The following is an 18,447-nucleotide window of genomic DNA, read 5'->3' on the forward strand; positions in this document are numbered from 1 at the left end:
ATCCTCCCATGTCCAATAATGGTCAACCAAAGTCGAAGGCCGGAAGGCGTTAATCCGAAATGCGTATTTCATAGCAAAAAGAAACATTGTCATCGAGAATTATGAACAATTGAACGATTTGACAGAACAGCAGGGACATGAAATAACAAAAAAAATTATATCGTGATTTTAATTGTTGTGGTGAATTGATTTCTTTAATATCCAGTGAAATTGAGGAAGAGATCCCCTCAGATATCCAAACTAGTCCTGCTGCATTAAATCCCGACAATTGTATACGGGTAACACTAAAAATAAACTAATCTGAATCACGACAATTGGCCACGTGACCTTTCGCACGTACAGCATATTTCCGAGTTCCGACTATACATGGAAACAGATTTGTTATTTTTGTATATATTAACATGTGCTTACGAATAAAATAATTTAAAAAACATTTGTATGTACTTGTAGTTTTTCTTTTTACTAATTTATAACTTCCGTTTAGTTGGATGAAGGCAAAAGTAGGAATATGCAATGCAAGTTGCTGAAATAATAATATGACTATAAATGTCGATAATATAGCAATGTATGAATACAAGTATGCAATTACAAAGGTCTTGTTTATTCAGAGTTTCAGCTATTATTATCCCGAATACGTTATGCAATTAATGAATTATGCAATTACTGTCATGAATAGAGTATGCATAAACTAACATGTTTGTTGTTGAAAAGACGACTATCCGTTAGGCCTACCCTTGGTCCGTTCATTTCAAAATGGATTAAGATTTCTGGCCATGACACCTACGGAAAGAGAGGTTGCACTGGGTAACCATTATAATATGGTAGGTTGAGACCTGGACTATAATCACCAACCAAAACTTAGTTCACCATTAACTGCTATAGCTATGCTACAAAAATGGTCGAAATTTGACCTGAAAATGGCGAAAAACGTAATCGGGCTGTATCTCAGAAACGGTTGATTTCTAAAATCGGCGATTTTGGCTGGGGATTAGGCTCAATGGGTCGACCAACCCTGTAAATATGAATTCAATCAGTCGACCCCCACTTTCGAACCTTCTGCATGGTTTTCTCATGGAATGGATATTTTTTCTGGCCTCTTGGGAAATTGTTTGGGGGACTTCGTATATTTCACAGAGAACATCCATATGCACAGGGATTTCCAAATTCCAGAAGTTATTGAATGTTTAATTTTGATTTTGGACTACATTTTAAATTTGTGGACAGTTGAAACATCTAATCGTTGAGTGGCATTTAGCACAATTTATATGGAAAGGAAATTAATCACTGATATAGCAAAACATTTCGACAAGTGTTCCACTATTGTTATGAATAATACTAACAGAACACTTGTCGAAACATTGTGATATGTGTACAATTTAAACCAGTGATTGTTTTCCATATAAATTGTGTTGTTGCCGCCACAATTAGATACACTAATTAATACATAGATTTAATTATTTCAACATTTTGATTTTTCTCATAAATCATGAAAATTTAAAAAGTTAGATGGAGCTTTTTTTTTTTAGTCAGATCTCAGCATGTTGACATTTAGTTCTTCTTGCGGAAGAAAAAACTAGTCATAACATTGATATAATTTGGTAGATCTAGGTAGAACTGTTCTGTAAATGGTAAAAATTCAGAGAAATTGTTTCTGATTTAGACAGTAATAAGCTACTAATATCCAATAATCCAGATCATATTCATGCTCACTGATTCCATTAGATCAACTGTCTCGAGAGACATCAATGTCATATCATAATTACTAGTCAGAACAGGAAATAGTCACATTAGCTAGCCGTATGAGGAGAGAAGTTCATATCCCAATTTCAAATTGGAGCAGTATTTTGGACACTTAAATTCATAAACATGTTCCTTTAAATGCATGATTTACAGCTACGTTCCCAGAAAAATATTTACCGGGTGGTTATTTCCAATAAAAGGATGGCAATTTTGGTATATATGGAAAGTAGAAATATCCAATCTTACTAGAAAAATAATGGATTCCCTGAAAAACACTCATGGAGCACATACAGGACAAAAATGTATGGGTTTCCCTAATCGACAGCCCGACAATTAGGAGTGTCTGCACGCGTGACGTCGAAGCTTGCACGCGGAGATTGAGCCCTTGATGTACATGTTGATAAACTTTATGAAGAGTTAGACGTACAACACTTTCTGAGATGAAAATCACGGAAAAAGACGCGGACAGTGGATAATCTAAGAATTTAATTAGGTTTCGATATGTGTAATAAATAGTCAGCGATAAAAGCAACATCGTCTTGTGTATGCAATGAATACTCCTCCGACCTCGGACCCGTTGTGTCACGTGACACAAACATGACCTCTTTTGATCGATTTTTTTATAGCCGGCTATTCCCTGACAATAGCAATGTTTTGAGAAGGGTTTGAATCAAATAGTTTTAAGTAGTTTTTATATGTTTTTAGTCCAAATATATCATCAAATCACCCAGTTTGAACCCGGGAATGTATCTTTAATATTAACAATTCCAGATGATAAGGCACATTGCACACCAAGGATTATTTTTGTCCCCCGCCTTTTGACGAAAGCAGGGGACTATTAAAATTGATCTGTTTGCCTGTCTGTCTGTCACAGTAGGACGTTAAACCCCATTTCATTTCATTTCATTTCATGTCTGTCTGTCACACTGTTTAGAACATCGTAATTCTCCTTTCAACTTAATCGGTTGCTAAGAAATAGGCAATTTTGCATGAGTCACTTTTCAAGTTTCTTTTGCCTGTAAAAGTTTCAATTATTATTTGATTTTCAATTTTTGTTCCACCATTTGATGCCTAATGCCAATTATAACTAGGTCAAACCAACTTAACTTTTTCACTGGAAATGGGCGTCATTTGGGAAAAAACTGTACTTTTACCTTTAAAACAAATATTTTATTCAACCGAGTTGTATTTATGATTTGTTTATAATTAAGTTTTGATTCCAATCAACAAATAAAATGAACCCTTGCAATCATATAGATATCACATAATGGTTTCTAACTTGTTCAGTTGCAATTTTCTACAGGTCACTTTTCAAGGTTTTTGGTCCATAAAAGTGTCAGTTATTATTTGATTTTCATCAAATTTTCAGCATGTGATGCCTAATGCCATTTACGAAACTAATTCTCCCCAGCCTTTCGAAGAAAGCAGGGGACTATTAAAATAGATCTGTCTGTCTGTCTCTCCATCTGTGTCACACTTTTTGGGACACAATAACTCTCCTTCTAATTGAGCTAGAATGTTCAAACTTGGTGTAGGTGGGAATGCCTTGATGGAGTTCGAAGATGAGCATTTTCTGCTTAGGCTAATGAGTGATAAGAAATTTGATTGGTCAAAACTTTTGAACATAACAACTCTGCTTTTAATTGACGTAGAATGTGGTTAAACTTGATGTAGATGTTCATTAAGTGATTGTTTTGACAAGAGTTCAAAGATTAACATTTTTAGCTAAAGCTAAGCAGAGCTAAGTAATTTCATTGGTCAATGCTTTGGGACAAGATAACTTTGGTTCTATCTGATAGAGAGTGATGAAAATCAGTTTGATTGCTTGATATTTTTGAAAAAAATAAATGTGTTATTAAACATACATTATACAAGAGCTTAATCTGTCTTTCTTTAGGCCTGAATGTTATCTAAATTATTAATTAGACATTAATTAACCTATCCAGACCATAATCAACTCTAGATGGCATTGCTAGCCTACGATCTTTAGTGGATTATGAGCCAATTTACTGCATAACTTTCCTTCACGATTTAACGATTAAATTAATAATCAAGACTATGCTGTTTATCGTACTGACTTTAGTAATGATGATCAAGGCTAGGCGGTAATTTCAATCGCTTAGTTCTCGGTTCATAGTGGATCAATTTGAATGAAATTTTCAGCAAATTGCCTTTACAATATCAAGTTATTAACTATTATAGTGAGAACTGCGAACTCGTTATCGAATCTCCCATAATGTATCTTTAATTAATAATATAATATGTGTCATCTATTTATTATTTTCCGGCGTGGTTCTCCCTTGTCAGTGATGCAGGACGGAGGGGCTGACAAGGAAAGCTGTCTAGTCGTTCGAATGGGACGAAAAACCAAGGTCCCGTGTACACATTGGCGTGCACGTAAAAGATCCCTTGGCAGTTGGAATTCGATATAAGAGTAGGCCGTAGTGCCGCTGTCCGGGCAAAATTTCCCTCATAGCACACTGTATGGCGTATGCCCGTCTTCATTAGCCCAGGTTAGGAGCAGAAAAGTAGGACGTTAAACTCCATTTCATTTCATTTCATCTATTTATTTTATCCGGTTTCCTCCCATTGCTAAAGAACCCTACGCGCAAGCGAATTATGTAAATAAAATTAAACCATGTTAGTCCCGAAATGACCTAGTTTGTGTCGAGTGGATGTTAAACCCCATTTTTCTCTCTCTCTCTCTCTCTATTTATTTTAGGATTTCGAGGGGGACATCAGTCTCACTGTGGTTTGTTTAACATTATCATTATCACTGGAAGTAATGTCATTTTGGCAAAAACTGTATTTTTAGCCTCCAAAACAAATATTTGTTTGGAAGTAAGCGATATTCATTATTTGAATAGAATTATATTTCATTTCAGTAGAGAAACAGTATGAATCAATACGATCCTGTAGATATCAAAAAAGTGTTTCTAATGTCTTCCCTTGCCAAGAAATAACCAATTTTGTCAGAATCTCTTTTTGAGTTTTTATATACGCCCACATATCGGATTGACTTTAAATTTATACACAGTGTTTAAGGTCTTGAGACGAAGAAGCCTATTGATTTTCAGCGATTTCTGATAATTACTGCCAGAGTTATGCCCGTTGATCACTTTGAAAAATCTTGTGGACGCTCTAGAGGCCAAAGTTAATATCCAATTGACCTTAAATTTATACACAGTGTTTGAGGTCATGAGACGAAGCAGCCTATTGATTTTCAACGATTTCCGATAATTACTGCTAGAGTTATCGCCCTTGATCACTTCAAAAAATCTTGTGGATGCTCTAGAAGCCAAAGTTAATATTCGATTGACTTTAAATTTATATACAGTGTTTAAGGTCATGAAATGAAGAAGCCTATTGATTTTCAGCGATTTCCAATATTTGCTGCCAGAGTTATGGCCCTTGTTTCACTTAATTGATTCTTGTGAACGCTCTAACGCAAAAGGTTATCACCCGTTCTTTGTGAAATTTAAATTAGTGAAACGAATAAAGCCTATTGAATTTCAGCAATTTACAATAATTACTTCAAGAGTTATTGCCCTTGTTTCAATTTGTTAAACCTTGTTAATGCTCGATTGATGATAGTTATCATCCGATATGTATGAAATTTATATGCATCATTTATATTTATGAAACAGGTCTATTGAATTTCAGCAATTTCCGTCAATAATTTCTAGAGTTATGGCGATTGTGAACTTTTGAATGACAAAAGTGATCATGTGATCTGTATGAAATTTATATGCATTATTTAAATTAGTAAAACGAAAAAGCCTGTCAAATTTCAACAATTTCTGTAGATTACTTCCAGAGTTGAGACCCTTGTTTCAGTTTGTAGAACCTTGTAAACCCTCAAACGACAAAATGTATAATCTGATTTGTATGGATCTGTCTTGTAAAGGCCCCCAATTACCTACAATGAAATAAATATGCGACAACCGTTGATGACCGCTCGGACAATTTAGCTGCTGTGACCGTATGTTTTGTTGCCTGGAAACCTATCTTTAGGTCATATAATCCAGAAAATAATGTGCACAAACACAACTCTATTATCCCAAATTCGCGCCCTTTTTCCAGGAATGTCAACATTTGATTAAAATTGTGGAACCCTTACGCAAAACGGTGAAAAGAACGTAGGTTAATTAGCCCATTAATCTGTATAAAATAGCAGCAACAGTTTATCAATTTACCAATGAAACATGCATGCAAGGTTCTTTTTTGTTTGCATGAGAGTTTCATATAATTTAAATCCATTATAGAATTCAAAATTTCTTCATTTGTTTTCCATTCCAAAATTTTTAAAAACAGTGCCGCTCGTCTGTAACCCAACACTCTTGGAAACTCAGTCATTGTTTACGCTAATCGACAATAACTTCAAAACTTGGATTTAGGATGGTTTAGATTTATTTTCTCTTTTCACTATAAAAGAGGTTGATTTCAAAACATGATTATATTAATTGATCGTAAAATATTTACTGTAAATGAAATTTATGGGTGCCATAATTGATGACCTTGTTTCCAAATATGGCTCTATTATTCCAAATACGCGCCTTTTTTCCAGGAATTTCAACATTTAATTAAACATTCGGAAGCCTTTAGCGAAACGGTGAAAAGAACTTAGGTTAATTAGCCCGTAATCTGTTTAAATAGCGACACCAGTTTATCAATTTAGTAATGAAACATGCACGTGAGGTCATTTTGTTTGCATGAGAGTTTCATATAATTTACAACCATTATAGAATTAAAAATTCCTTCGTTTGTTTTCCATTCCAAAATTTTTAAAAACAGTGCCGAACGCCTGTAACCGACACCCTTGGAATCTCCGTCATTGACATTGTTTACGCTTATCGGCAATGACCTCAAAATTTGAAATTAAAATGGGTTAGATTTATTCTCTCTTTTCACAATAAAAGAGATTGATTTTAAAACATGATTATATTAATTGATCATAAAATATTTACCGTAAATGAAATTTACGGGTGCCGTAATTGATGACCTTGTTTCCAAATATGGCTATTGAAACACGTGTGTTACGTTTAAGAAAATAACCATTCTATCACAATACAATGATTATCGGAAAAAATTTTGATGTTGAGTCCTTCATATGTTTAGACATCATTTTATTATACACCCACATTGAAATGTGGTCGTATATTGTCGTCGCCGCGGTCCGGCGTCCACAATTGCTTGTGGACGCTCTAGATGCCAAAATTAATATCCGATTGATAATAGCCTATTGATTTTCAGCGATTTCCGATAATTACTGCCAGAGTTATGGCCCTTGATCACTTCAAAAAATCTTGTAGATGCTCTAGAGGCTAAAGTTAATATCCGATTGAGTTTAAATTTATACACAGTGTTTGAGGTCATGAGACGAAGATTCCTATTGATTTCCGATAATTACTGCCAAAGTTATGGCCCTTGATCACTTTGCAAAATCTTGTGATGCTCTAAAGGCTAAAGTTATAATCCGATTGACTTCAGATTGATACACAGAGTTTAAGATCTTGAGATGAACAAGTATATTGATTTTCAATGAATTTTTATGACTTGAACAGTTAAATCCATGATATTAAAAGCTTTGCATACAAAACGTTAACATGGGGCAGAACTTTATAAAAACCAAACAAATTCTAATAGTTTTCTGATAATTACTTTGTGAGTTGTTGCTCTTAATCAGATTTTAGTGTATTATAAATGTTTCATTACCAAAAAAAGTAAAAATATGCGACAACCCTTGTTGACTGCCCGGACGATTTAGTTGCTGTGGGCGTATGTTTCGTTGCCTGGCAACCTATCTTTAAACATATAGTTAATATTACTTAGAACGTGTTCGTGGATTACGCACGGTGATGGACGAATAAAATAAACGTCAATGAAATTGTTTACTTCAGGAAATAACAGGCTTAATTAATGGAAATTAAAAACATTTCATCTTCTGACACTATTGGGCCATAATTTCAAAGTGCTCTCTTTCACAAATTACAAATCTTTATATGCAGTTATTAAAATATATGCAATGAAAAAATAACAATTTTATGTTTTGTAATTTCAGTGAAATTTCAATGAAATTTATACAATATAAATATTTCAGTGAAATTCCAGTAGACCAAAATATATATTATTTCAGTGAAATTTTAGTAGATCAAAATTTTTGTTTATTTCAGTGAAATTTCAGTAATAGATCAAAATATATTTTTATTTCAGTGGAATTTTGGTGAGACTCCAGTGAAATTTGGTAATTTCAGTTCGATTGGGCAAAATTTTCAAATTTCACTTAAATTCACTGAAATTTCAGTATCATTTTCTCTGAGGTTATATTGTTGATTGAATGTAAAGTTTGACTGTCCTGCTCCATACATTTAAAAAAATAACATGTCCCAAAAATTGAAAAAAATTGTGCATTTCCAGAGCTACAGGGGATTGAATACTTTAGTTCTGTTTATTCAATTTAGCTCATTGTGAATTATTGATGCTGTGCATCTGTGCCTGTTGTGTTTTGATGAATCTACTATGGTTAAAAAAAATGCCATCCAAAAGAGTCTAAAATTCAAAACATGATAAGTTATACTTAGTGATGGTTCGATAATCGGTTTTAACATCGGTAATTGGCTGATAAGTAGCCTATTGGGAGAAATCAGTATCGGCCGATACACGGCCATTTTGTGGATACTGGAGTTGCCGATTTTTGTTCAAAATGACTCGGTAAATACCTTTAAAATATTATCTGAGTTGTGAACAAATGATTATTTTGCTTGACACAGGGTGCATCTATAGAGTCACGCACACAGCAACCAAAATAAAAGTTTTTATTTTGGTTGCCGTGCTTGTTGCTGTTTAGACTTACCGGTAATACAAGACTCTCTTCGCAGCCGAAAAAAGGAAAGAATAAACAGTACAAAATCCTTACCGGTCTCAGTTATTTTTTAAATCCTTATTCACATACTGTTTGAGAGCTAGGGCCTCTCAATGCGATTTTTGAGAATACCATTTCTGCGCATGTGCTGACAAGACATTAACGTACAACAGTCCATCCGATAAAACTTTTCATTGGAATAGGGAATAAGCCAATTGCATGATGATCAAAATCATAGAATTGGAGAACAAAGTCAGTATGTCGCGCAGGCAGGGCTGCCGACAATCAGTATCACCGCGCAATTTGCGATGCATATTTTGTCCATGGCTAACCAAAAATTAAAATCTAACGTTTTTGATTCACAGTTACTGCGAATCATTAATATGCCTGTCATTTTGAATATTGACACAAGAATAATCCACATTTTGAAGACTAGAAGGCTTACTCAACACTTTCAACGTGTATAAAATGTTGAATAAAATTTTATAAACAAAACTGAATTCTCCGCGTGACATTTTCTTCTCGAACTACCCAGACACAATACTATATAACACAGGGACATAACTCTATGAATAGGGACTATTAAACCGGAAATAGGGAATCAAGTAGTACCACTCATGTTGCGAGACATCAAGTAGTTATATCATATTCATTTTGAAAGAAATAAATCCAGTGTATCCCCCACGCATTGTAAATAAAAAATAAAAAAAATAAATACATGTTAACGTATTGTAAAATGATAAATCAAAGTAAAAAATTCCCGTAAAATATTATTGTTTATATCGCGTGTGTCGAGTTAATCGAGGTGCGCCCGATTGAACAAAAATAGTAATACACGATAAAAAGCAGACAAATTGTTTTCTAACGAAGATTTCTAACGTGACAAAAAATAACAATTAAAATGAGTGGGGCTTCGGAAGTCACTGTCAAGAATTGGCTTCAGACATAAGACCTAACTAAATGTCTACATCACATTCACAAACTGTCACAAGTACTTGTGGCAGTGCTAAAAAATCTAAGAATAGTCAGAATGGAATCGAATCATATTTGTTATGAATTAAAGTAATATCTTGTTATTTAGGTGTTTTACGTTGAAACTGAAAAACTGCTAATCAATTTTTAAATTTGCTAATCAAATTTGGCAAAATTGGACTTTTTGATTAGCAGTGCTGCTAATCAACTGTGAAAAATTACCGACAGCCCTGCGCGGAGGCCCCTCTTCGATCTGTTTTCAATGCGTGCTGATATTGCAAGATTACAAACTAGTACAATGCCTAATTAGCCTATTGAATTTTTTATTTAAATTGTTTCTGATAACTAATAACAAATTTATTAACTATGAAATAAACAGTTGTCCTCACAATAGTTTTTTGTCTATCATGATTCATGATAATAAAATTAAAGACAATGTCAACAATGGCTCATCATTGCATACCGTGATGAAGCGTCGCTTATCGTGAAATAGTTTCGAATCTTACTACTTCGCAGCATTTCTTTCCTTCGTTTTATCTAGTTCATTGCTAGTATTGTCTTCCACTAGCATAATGAGTAGAACTTTTGGAAAAGGTGGGAAAATATCACATGGTTTGCGGGTGATTGGAATGAAGGATGAAAGAGGGGATATCCCTTTGATGTCACGTGATTACTGTCAGACATTCCGGCTTCTGGATGCTGTTAAAATTTAGAAATAATTTAATTAGTGATTTGTATTGTTATGCTAGGCTACTTTAAAATTTTTACATAATTTGTATTAACAAATAATAACTCATAATATAGATCATACTTTATTAATTAATAATATTACCACCAAATAAGTTCCCATTAGATGTTTTATTTTTATACGCCTACATTGAAATGTGGTCGTATATTGTTGTCGCTCCCGTCCATCCTGCCGGCGGTCCGGCGTCCACATGGTCACGTGATTGCCACTGTTGACAGACAGGTCGGGAAGCTACTGCTTTGATGTATCATTCATTACCGTATGAACTAATATAGACATCCAGGGGCCGTCCGTGCCAATCATTTTAGGTAATTATATCGTAATCAACACTTAAAATATGATAAACTTGACTTTATTAATTAATGATATAATACAGCAAATATTTAAGTTCATAATAGATGGTGTGTATTTTTGATTGCATAGGAAGCGTGACCCAATTATTACTTCAAAAACACAGTGTTCTTGTTTGATTCCCGCAGTAAAATAGTACCATGCGTTTCCCGACAAATATCTACATAGATTATCATGCCATTCGAGACATTTATTTGTGTAATGGTCAGGGCTCGAAATTCGTTTTTTCGATCGAAGGCCAACTTTGGCCTACGATAGGCCAAAGTGCAACCTTGATCCAAGGCCAAAAATTGAAAATCCAAGGCCAATTTTTATGTCATGAATTATGATATTATCAGCTTATTTTAATATGTCGATCATATGTAAATCTGTTTATTGTAGATATTGTTTCTCAGTCATAATGTTGTTACAGGCCTGCCTATCACATCACGTTCAATATTTTTATTACTTTTACAAAAATAATGCATCCTTACAGTTATTGAGTTAAGGGAGAAAATTCTTATCGTACCGTTTTTAGTACAATTTTTTTATTCTAAAAAATATTTTAAAAATCGGCATGTAGCCATATTGAGAGTTGAAAGTATTGCTATATATCATCGGTAGAGCTGGGTAAAATATCGATAGTATCAAAATAAGATATGCCAAAAAGCACTATCGAGTACCGGTATCGTTCTCTTCGTCTATTTTTCGTGCGTGCGTAGGAGTCGACTCGATGTTTTCTGTGACTTAATCCTTCGTATATATATAATAATACAATTAGCCTACATCGGTCACTTTATATTTACTTCAAAGTCTCAATCTCAATTTAGCTTTTTAAAAAAAATGTTAAAATAAATTCACCCACATTTAAACAATACTTTAGTTTGAAACAATAATCGCCATATCATGGAATTCGCTAAATGGAGATACCCGGATGTGTAAATAATTCAGAGTTTTTCCCCTTTCAGAATTCGTCTGCTCATTATTTATAAATGACATAGCAATGATGGATGACAAAAACGTTTGTATTTCTTCTTTCGGAATCAAGGCTGTATTTTTTTAATAATAATAAACAATTTACGAATTTGGGATAACAAGCTCATTAGGCTATTACATTTTCTTTAGTTTTTGCACACGAATCAACAACGATTTGTCCACCATGTTGGTATTTGTCGCGCTCACATACGCAATGTTTTAAATCGACTCGTGCTCATTTTATTTTGGTTCATGCACATACATAGGCCTATCAATGGTATTTCGTCATTCGGAACCAAGGCTACATTATTTAAACAATTTATACGTAATATGAGACAGTTTATTATTAATTAGACGAACAAAAACATTGTATGGTTTGACTTTAAAACACGTAATCCATTCTTCATTACGATCGTGAAAATAAGATTGTTTCGATACCGATTATCGATAGTAAAAATAAATCTCGATACCCAGCACTAATCGGCGACCATACATATCTGATATCGGCAGGGCTCACGCTGGGTTTCAATTTTTTCTGCCAAAATGGGTGATAATTTTGATATAAACAAAATGTTTATATTTTTTTCCGCCAACCGGAATATTTTATCTGCCAAAAATGTGTGATAAAAAAGACAACATCTAACAATTTTATGCCTCAGCTAGGTTGATTATAAACAATTACCGATAAATACAATACAATATACAACAACTTTAAAAATCCGTCTTTACATAATAGGTTAGCAAAGTTTGGATTTACTAAGATCAGATTTTATTTTTGGTGACTTTAGTCTATTTGAACATTCGTACTGCACAATATATTTTCAGTATTTACACGTCAAATCTCATCCAAGGATTGCCAATTTTCCCAAGATTTATGTGTTGGTTTACAATAGGCCTATTGTTATTTTCGGTACCGTAAAGGTATTAGAATCTGAATCCCTGATAGAATGATATAAATGTCAATTATATTAAGAGATGCTTACAATTATACCCATCGTTCACTTTTAAAGCATTTTGGCGAAGGTAATGTGTTACAAATGACGAACTGTTTTCTCGTTCAAGAATCGTCGCTATTAACTCGTTCTTACGTTTTCAACCAGTGGCGATAATATAATTTGAAATAATGATATCCGATAGACATGCTTGTATATTTTACATGCCATATGAAGCCACAGTAAACGGAATTCAACTATCGAAATATTTCATTCTCTTCGAAAGAAACTGTCGGCCATTTTGATTACCTGTACAATGTATTGCCATTTTTTAAGGACGAAACGAAACATCAAATAGTCACCACTTGGATTAATCATTAGGTGTAAATAATGACTTGAGATAGGCTTTATATATATCATTTGCAATTATCAATCAACCAATCATTAATCCAAGACAACTGATTAGTATTATTCATTGACGCGATCCGGATTATCAGCCAGTTGATTAATTTATAGTATCCCGCCATGTGATTGACACTCAATAATGGTTAATCCAGGATAAATACGATTAAAATTTTAAGATTTTTTTCCGCCAATTCTCAAAAAGAATCGCCAGTACCGCCAAACATTATCGCCAAAATCAAATTTTAATCGCCACTTTCATATTTTTATCGCAAATTGCGACTTTGGCGACCGACAGTGTGAGCCCTGGATAAACCGATAAGTGCCTAATTGGACCATCAATATACTAAATGATAATCTTGGTTTCCATTTATGCATTATTTTTTTCTGTTCCTTTCTGTGTTTTAATTTGCACAATGCTGAAATATACTGGAAACAAGATATTGTAACTAAAGCATCAAACATATTACCACACCAACCAAATCCTTGTTTCGAATAAAAGCTTATACCAACCTTTTCCCATTTTGCATATAAGCTTATACCAACCTTTTCCCATTTGATGTTATATAATGTCCTGCAGCTAATTCCAAACTTATTGAATTGACATAGATGTCAGAGATAAGGTGGAATCTGTCAGAAAACAAATAATATAAAAACATAAGGAACAGATTGTTTTTAAAGATAAAAAGATACTGACATGCAATGGAAACACACCACTGATTTGACTTCAGTTGCTGGCGAGATGTAGGCTGGACATTTATGGGCCGGTCACACAGGCTTCCGCGAGTTGATCACGTGTAATTTTGCTATAAATTTTGCAAATTTTTTCTACACGCGGTGAAAATCAACCAATTTGTCTCAGACATGCTGGACACGCGAATGACAAGTGGACCACACGCGCGCGTGTGCATCGCGTGTCCACCACGAGTCCTCCGTGTGTGAGCGCTTGTGGTCAGAAAATGGGGTCACACGCAGCGCGTGTGTATCACTTGTGCTCCACATGTGCTCCGCGTGTGAATCACGTGCCGATCACTTGTGCTCCGCTTGCCGCCCGCGTGTATAAAAGCCGCCGCGTCCGGTGTTCTGGATCAGTATCGATCAATATTCCGTAGAGTAAAGATCAAAATCATGGCACCGAAATCAAAGAAGGGCAACTCCACGCCCAAGAAGATGAAGAGGCAAGCAAGGCCCAGGCCGAAGGCAAAAGTCTCGGAGCCTGAAACTGCTACCGAGGAGGTGGAGAGCAGCACCCCCGAGCCCCCCCAGGGCAGCAAGAACAGGCAGTCCAAGAAGATGGGCATAAAGGTGACGGCTCGTGTACATGCTGCTGCTGCCGCTGCTGGTGTCCCTGGTTCCAATGGCAGTGGAGAAGAGGACGAGCTTCTTCCGGATGGTAAGTACAATTTATGTAACATGTTTTTGATTTTTTATTTGGAAATACTCGTTACTAGTATAACGTGACGTGTTCAAAATTTATTTTATTTAAATATTCGTTTACGTGGCTGTCAGAAAGTATTCAAATTTATTTATTTCAATTTTATTTATGCTGAAGTGTTCATTTGATATGTATGTTTTTCAACATTCCTTACTATTTATTAAAAATACCTTTATTTTCTCTTTTCATTTTGTACAACAGTTGCAAACACTCCAGTCAGCACGAGTGGTCCTTCTAAGAGCACTGCCACTATGCCCGTCGCCACTCAGGCTGAGCCACAGCTTGTGCCACTGGAGAACCCTGCCTCACCTTCGTCACCTGCGTCACATGACCCCACACCCGAAGTTCTGGTGCGAGAGGAGCCTGTGGAGGAGCAGAAAGAGGCTGATGGTCATGCCAAGGGCAAGGGCAAGAAGCCGAGAAAGCCAAGAGGTCCCAAGAAGGAGTGGAAGTTGCCACCTGACACAGAACAGGATCTGGTTGAGTGGATGCGAGACAGAAGTTACTTGTGGATGCGCAGTCAACGTGACTACAAGAAAAAGACAGAAGCCTGGGAAGCTAAAGCAAAAGAAATTGGTATCTCGACTGACTACCTCGGGCACTGGTGGAAGAACTTGAAGGACTGGTACGTCAGGCTGATCAAGGTTGCCAGTGGCCAGGAGCGCAAGCTTCTCACCGACAGGGACAAGTGGGTGCTGAATAATATTTCCTTCTACAAAGGTCAGTACATATGTTGATAATTATTTCAAACATTTCCATTTTTCAAAAGCATTTTTGTACATTTAATTTTAAAATTTAAAACATAATAATTACTACGATTTAGTGTAATGATTATTCAGAAATTCACTTGTCCCTAATAACAGTCCTTTAATATTGTTCAGAAAAATTTGAATGCAAAACACTTAACAAACGTTTACCTTCTTTCAGCTGCCATACCTGATGAAGAATCTGACACTGTCATGCAGATCCGACGTACTGCTGCTGCTGGCTCTACTACTGGTTCTGCCGCTGGTTCTGCCTCCACGTCCACAGCAAGACCCCCTCTGCTATCCTTGGATGACCCAGCTGAGACGGAGAGACAGTCAGGCAATGTGCTCGAAGACCTCGAGAGGGAGGCAGCAGAGCTCGGATCAGTCAACTCTAGTTTCCAGCACAGGAAGAGGAGGAGGAAGGAGGACGAGGCGGAGAGCTGGATGCCCGAACTTCGTAAAAATCTTCAGACCAACCAAACACTCCTTGCAAAGCTGATGGAAAAAATGCTCGAGGACAAGGAGAGGGAGAAGAGCCAGCGTGAACCCTTCATAAGCTATGTCACCCAGACTCTCAGGTCTTGCAGTCTTCAAGACTTCAACAATGTCAAAGAGCTCATATCGGATATACTGAAACAGATAAAGGCTCAATCTGAAAGACCCTCAGCTTCCACTTCGGCTCCTCCAACTTGCACAGCCGCCTCCTTTGGGCAGTATCATCAGTACCATCAACAGTACCCTCAGCATCAGCAGTACTTCCAGACACAGCCCAACTATTATGCCTGGCAGCATGGTGTAGGGGGAGGAGGGGGAGGATACCAACAGCAGCAGCAGTACCCTGGGCAGCAAGAGCTTCAACAACCCAACCTCAGTACTCCTCGTCAACACACAGCATCTTCAGAATCGATGTCCAGAGCACAGAGCACTGCCCTAGGTGGGGATTGGTCGTTCAACATGGAGCAGAGCAACTTCGGCCGTGTTTCACAAGACAGTATGAACACCCCACCATTCTCGACAGTGTCACCAGCAACTCACCGACCTCCCATTCTGGCATCTGCAGCTTTGGGTGCACCACCATCCTTGTCAACACCACCAGCCGTGGAACCAACAGCAGTTGAGAGTGACACTCAGTCTGTGGCTACTCAGGGAACTCGTGACAGTTACAGTGAGGATGAGGATGCATGAAGGTTTCATGTTACACTGACAGTTGTATTTTGTTGTGTTGGGATGTGGTGCATGGTGCTACAGTGACATTCCTTGAACTGATGTATTTTGTATTTTGTTTTTGCCATAGCATGGATTGCTAGCAGTGACTTTCTTTTATTTCACTTGTTATACACGTGATACGTGATAATAAAATTGTTGAACTGTTACTAATTGTTTTTCGTGAATAAATTGAACTTTGTGAAATGGTTTAAGAAATGAAATTAAAATTTGTCGAGTTTACGGCGTGATGAACGTCGGGGAAAAGTGCACTTATTTGTATAACGCACGCCGTAAACTCGACAAATTTAATTTCATTTCTTGTAATTACAACTCAACAAATTTCATTTGATTTTATCGATTTATAGCGAACAAAACTAGTAAAATTACTCCGTAGAAAAGTAGTCCGTTTGCAAAACCTTGTTCATCGCCCAATGAACTTGGATTGTATGTTGCATCTCAGTCAATCAGAAAATAGTATTTGCACCATGTGACTTAGAAGTTGTAATTATAATAAAATGAAAGTGGGAGAATATTGCAACAAAAATGTATTTCAAATGTCAAAAATAAAAGTTGAATAAATACTTTATGTAACTTCTTTTCTTTGTCATTTCAAATATTTTTATTCCAATAATCTTTCATTTTTATTTTATAACCATATTATTGAATGGCAACAAATGTAACAATACATTGAAAATAATAAATTTTAAAATTATTGCAATAAAATAAAATTACATCTCAAATGAAAAGAAATAAAAGTGAGTTTAGGACTAAAGGTCCTAAGCTTACTTTTATTTTTTTCAAATTTGAAATGTACTTTATTTTATTGCAGGATTTTTTTCATTTATTTTATTATATAATAGTTTTATCAAAGTTTTATTGCCACAAATGCTGCCCCCCCCCCCCCAAACACATACTGCCACAATGCCCCCAAACACTATCATTTGTCCACACTGTCACTTCCACAAGAACTAGTCAAGGAGCATGTTGTCTTGCCATGCAACACTCCCAGCAGGGGATGAACACCATTCCATTATGAGATTCCTCTGAGCCTTGGCCAATTTGTAGTCTCTGTTGGTTCCTGGTAGGTTCTCAGGTCTTGTGTCATCCAGATTCTTTCCTCGACGCCATTCACCAGGCACCAGGGCTCCATCAGGGCGTTCAATGTCAACAAGTCTGTTTTGCATGACAGGATACCTCGTGCGCATCAGGTTGTGGAGGACCACACATGCCTTGACAATGAGCCTAACCGTGTCTGGTTGGTGCATCATTGTTGTTAGTAACACCTGGAATCTGTTGGCAAGAATGCCAAAGGCATTTTCCACCACCCGTCTTGCTCTTGACAATCTGTAGTTGAAGATTCTTTGTTTTCTTGATAGCTGTCTGTTCCCAAAGGGCTTCATCATAAAGCTTCTCAATCCAAATGCATCGTCACCCACCAGGAAGTAAGGTAGATCTTCTGTGTCCCCTGGGAGGGGAGTAGGCTGAGGGAATCCAAGAATGTCACCGTTCTGTAAGCCTTCTTTAAACTCACTGGCATTGTAGATATGCGCGTCTGATGAGGCCCCCTTGCCACTCACGTCCACCCATAAGAACTTGTAATCACTGGTCACCACAGCCAAGAGAATAATGCTGAAAAAACCCTTGTAATTGTAGAATTCAGAGCCAGAGTTGGGAGGGGCCTTGCATGCTATGTGTTTGCCGTCTATAGCTCCAATCACGTGAGGGAAATTCCACCTGTTCAGCCAATCGTCTGTAATTTGTTGCCACTGTTCGGGGGTTTCTGGAGGTGACAGCATCTCCTCACGATATACATGCACGATTGCCTCACAAACTTCACGAACAATGAGGCTTATGGTGTTGTGTGGGACACGCCAGCCATACTGCATCTCCCTGTATTTCGAGCCTGATGCAAGGTGCCTCAAGGTGATGGCCACCTTTAAGCCTGGGTCCAAGGGAGCTCGCCAATTGGTTGTCTCCTTCGTCAGTGTTGGTGTCAGCCTTTCCACCAGTTCATCATACATCACCGGAGGCATTCTCATAAAGTTCTTGAAGGCACGGGGGTCCTCGTTCCTCAGCTCCACCATCAGCCTGTCATA

At 36.5% G+C, this 18,447-nt stretch overlaps 2 protein-coding genes across 6 annotated transcripts in view; both read left to right on the plus strand.

The window, feature by feature from the left end:
- Positions 1-18,447, plus strand: part of LOC126820647 (disks large homolog 1) — a 358,192-nt gene that overhangs the window by 208,362 nt on the left and 131,383 nt on the right. The window lies entirely within an intron of this gene.
- On the plus strand, positions 14,470-16,946 carry LOC126820694 (uncharacterized). Its single transcript, XM_050548814.2, has 2 exons — positions 14,470-15,116; positions 15,324-16,946. Exons 1-2 carry the CDS (start codon positions 14,648-14,650, stop codon positions 16,328-16,330), a joined length of 1,476 nt encoding a protein of 491 aa, XP_050404771.1. The 5' UTR covers positions 14,470-14,647; the 3' UTR covers positions 16,331-16,946.

This window comes from Patella vulgata, chromosome 1 (assembly GCF_932274485.2).
Source record: "Patella vulgata chromosome 1, xgPatVulg1.2, whole genome shotgun sequence".
NCBI lineage: Eukaryota > Metazoa > Mollusca > Gastropoda > Patellidae > Patella > Patella vulgata.

Coding starts and splice junctions, on each gene's coding strand:
- LOC126820694 (XM_050548814.2), top strand. CDS start 14,648: ATGCCCGTCGCCACTCAGGCTGAGCCACAGCTTGTGCCACTGGAGAAC. Junction 15,117..15,323: donor TAATATTTCCTTCTACAAAG/GTCAGTACATAT, acceptor ACCTTCTTTCAG/CTGCCATACCTGATGAAGAA.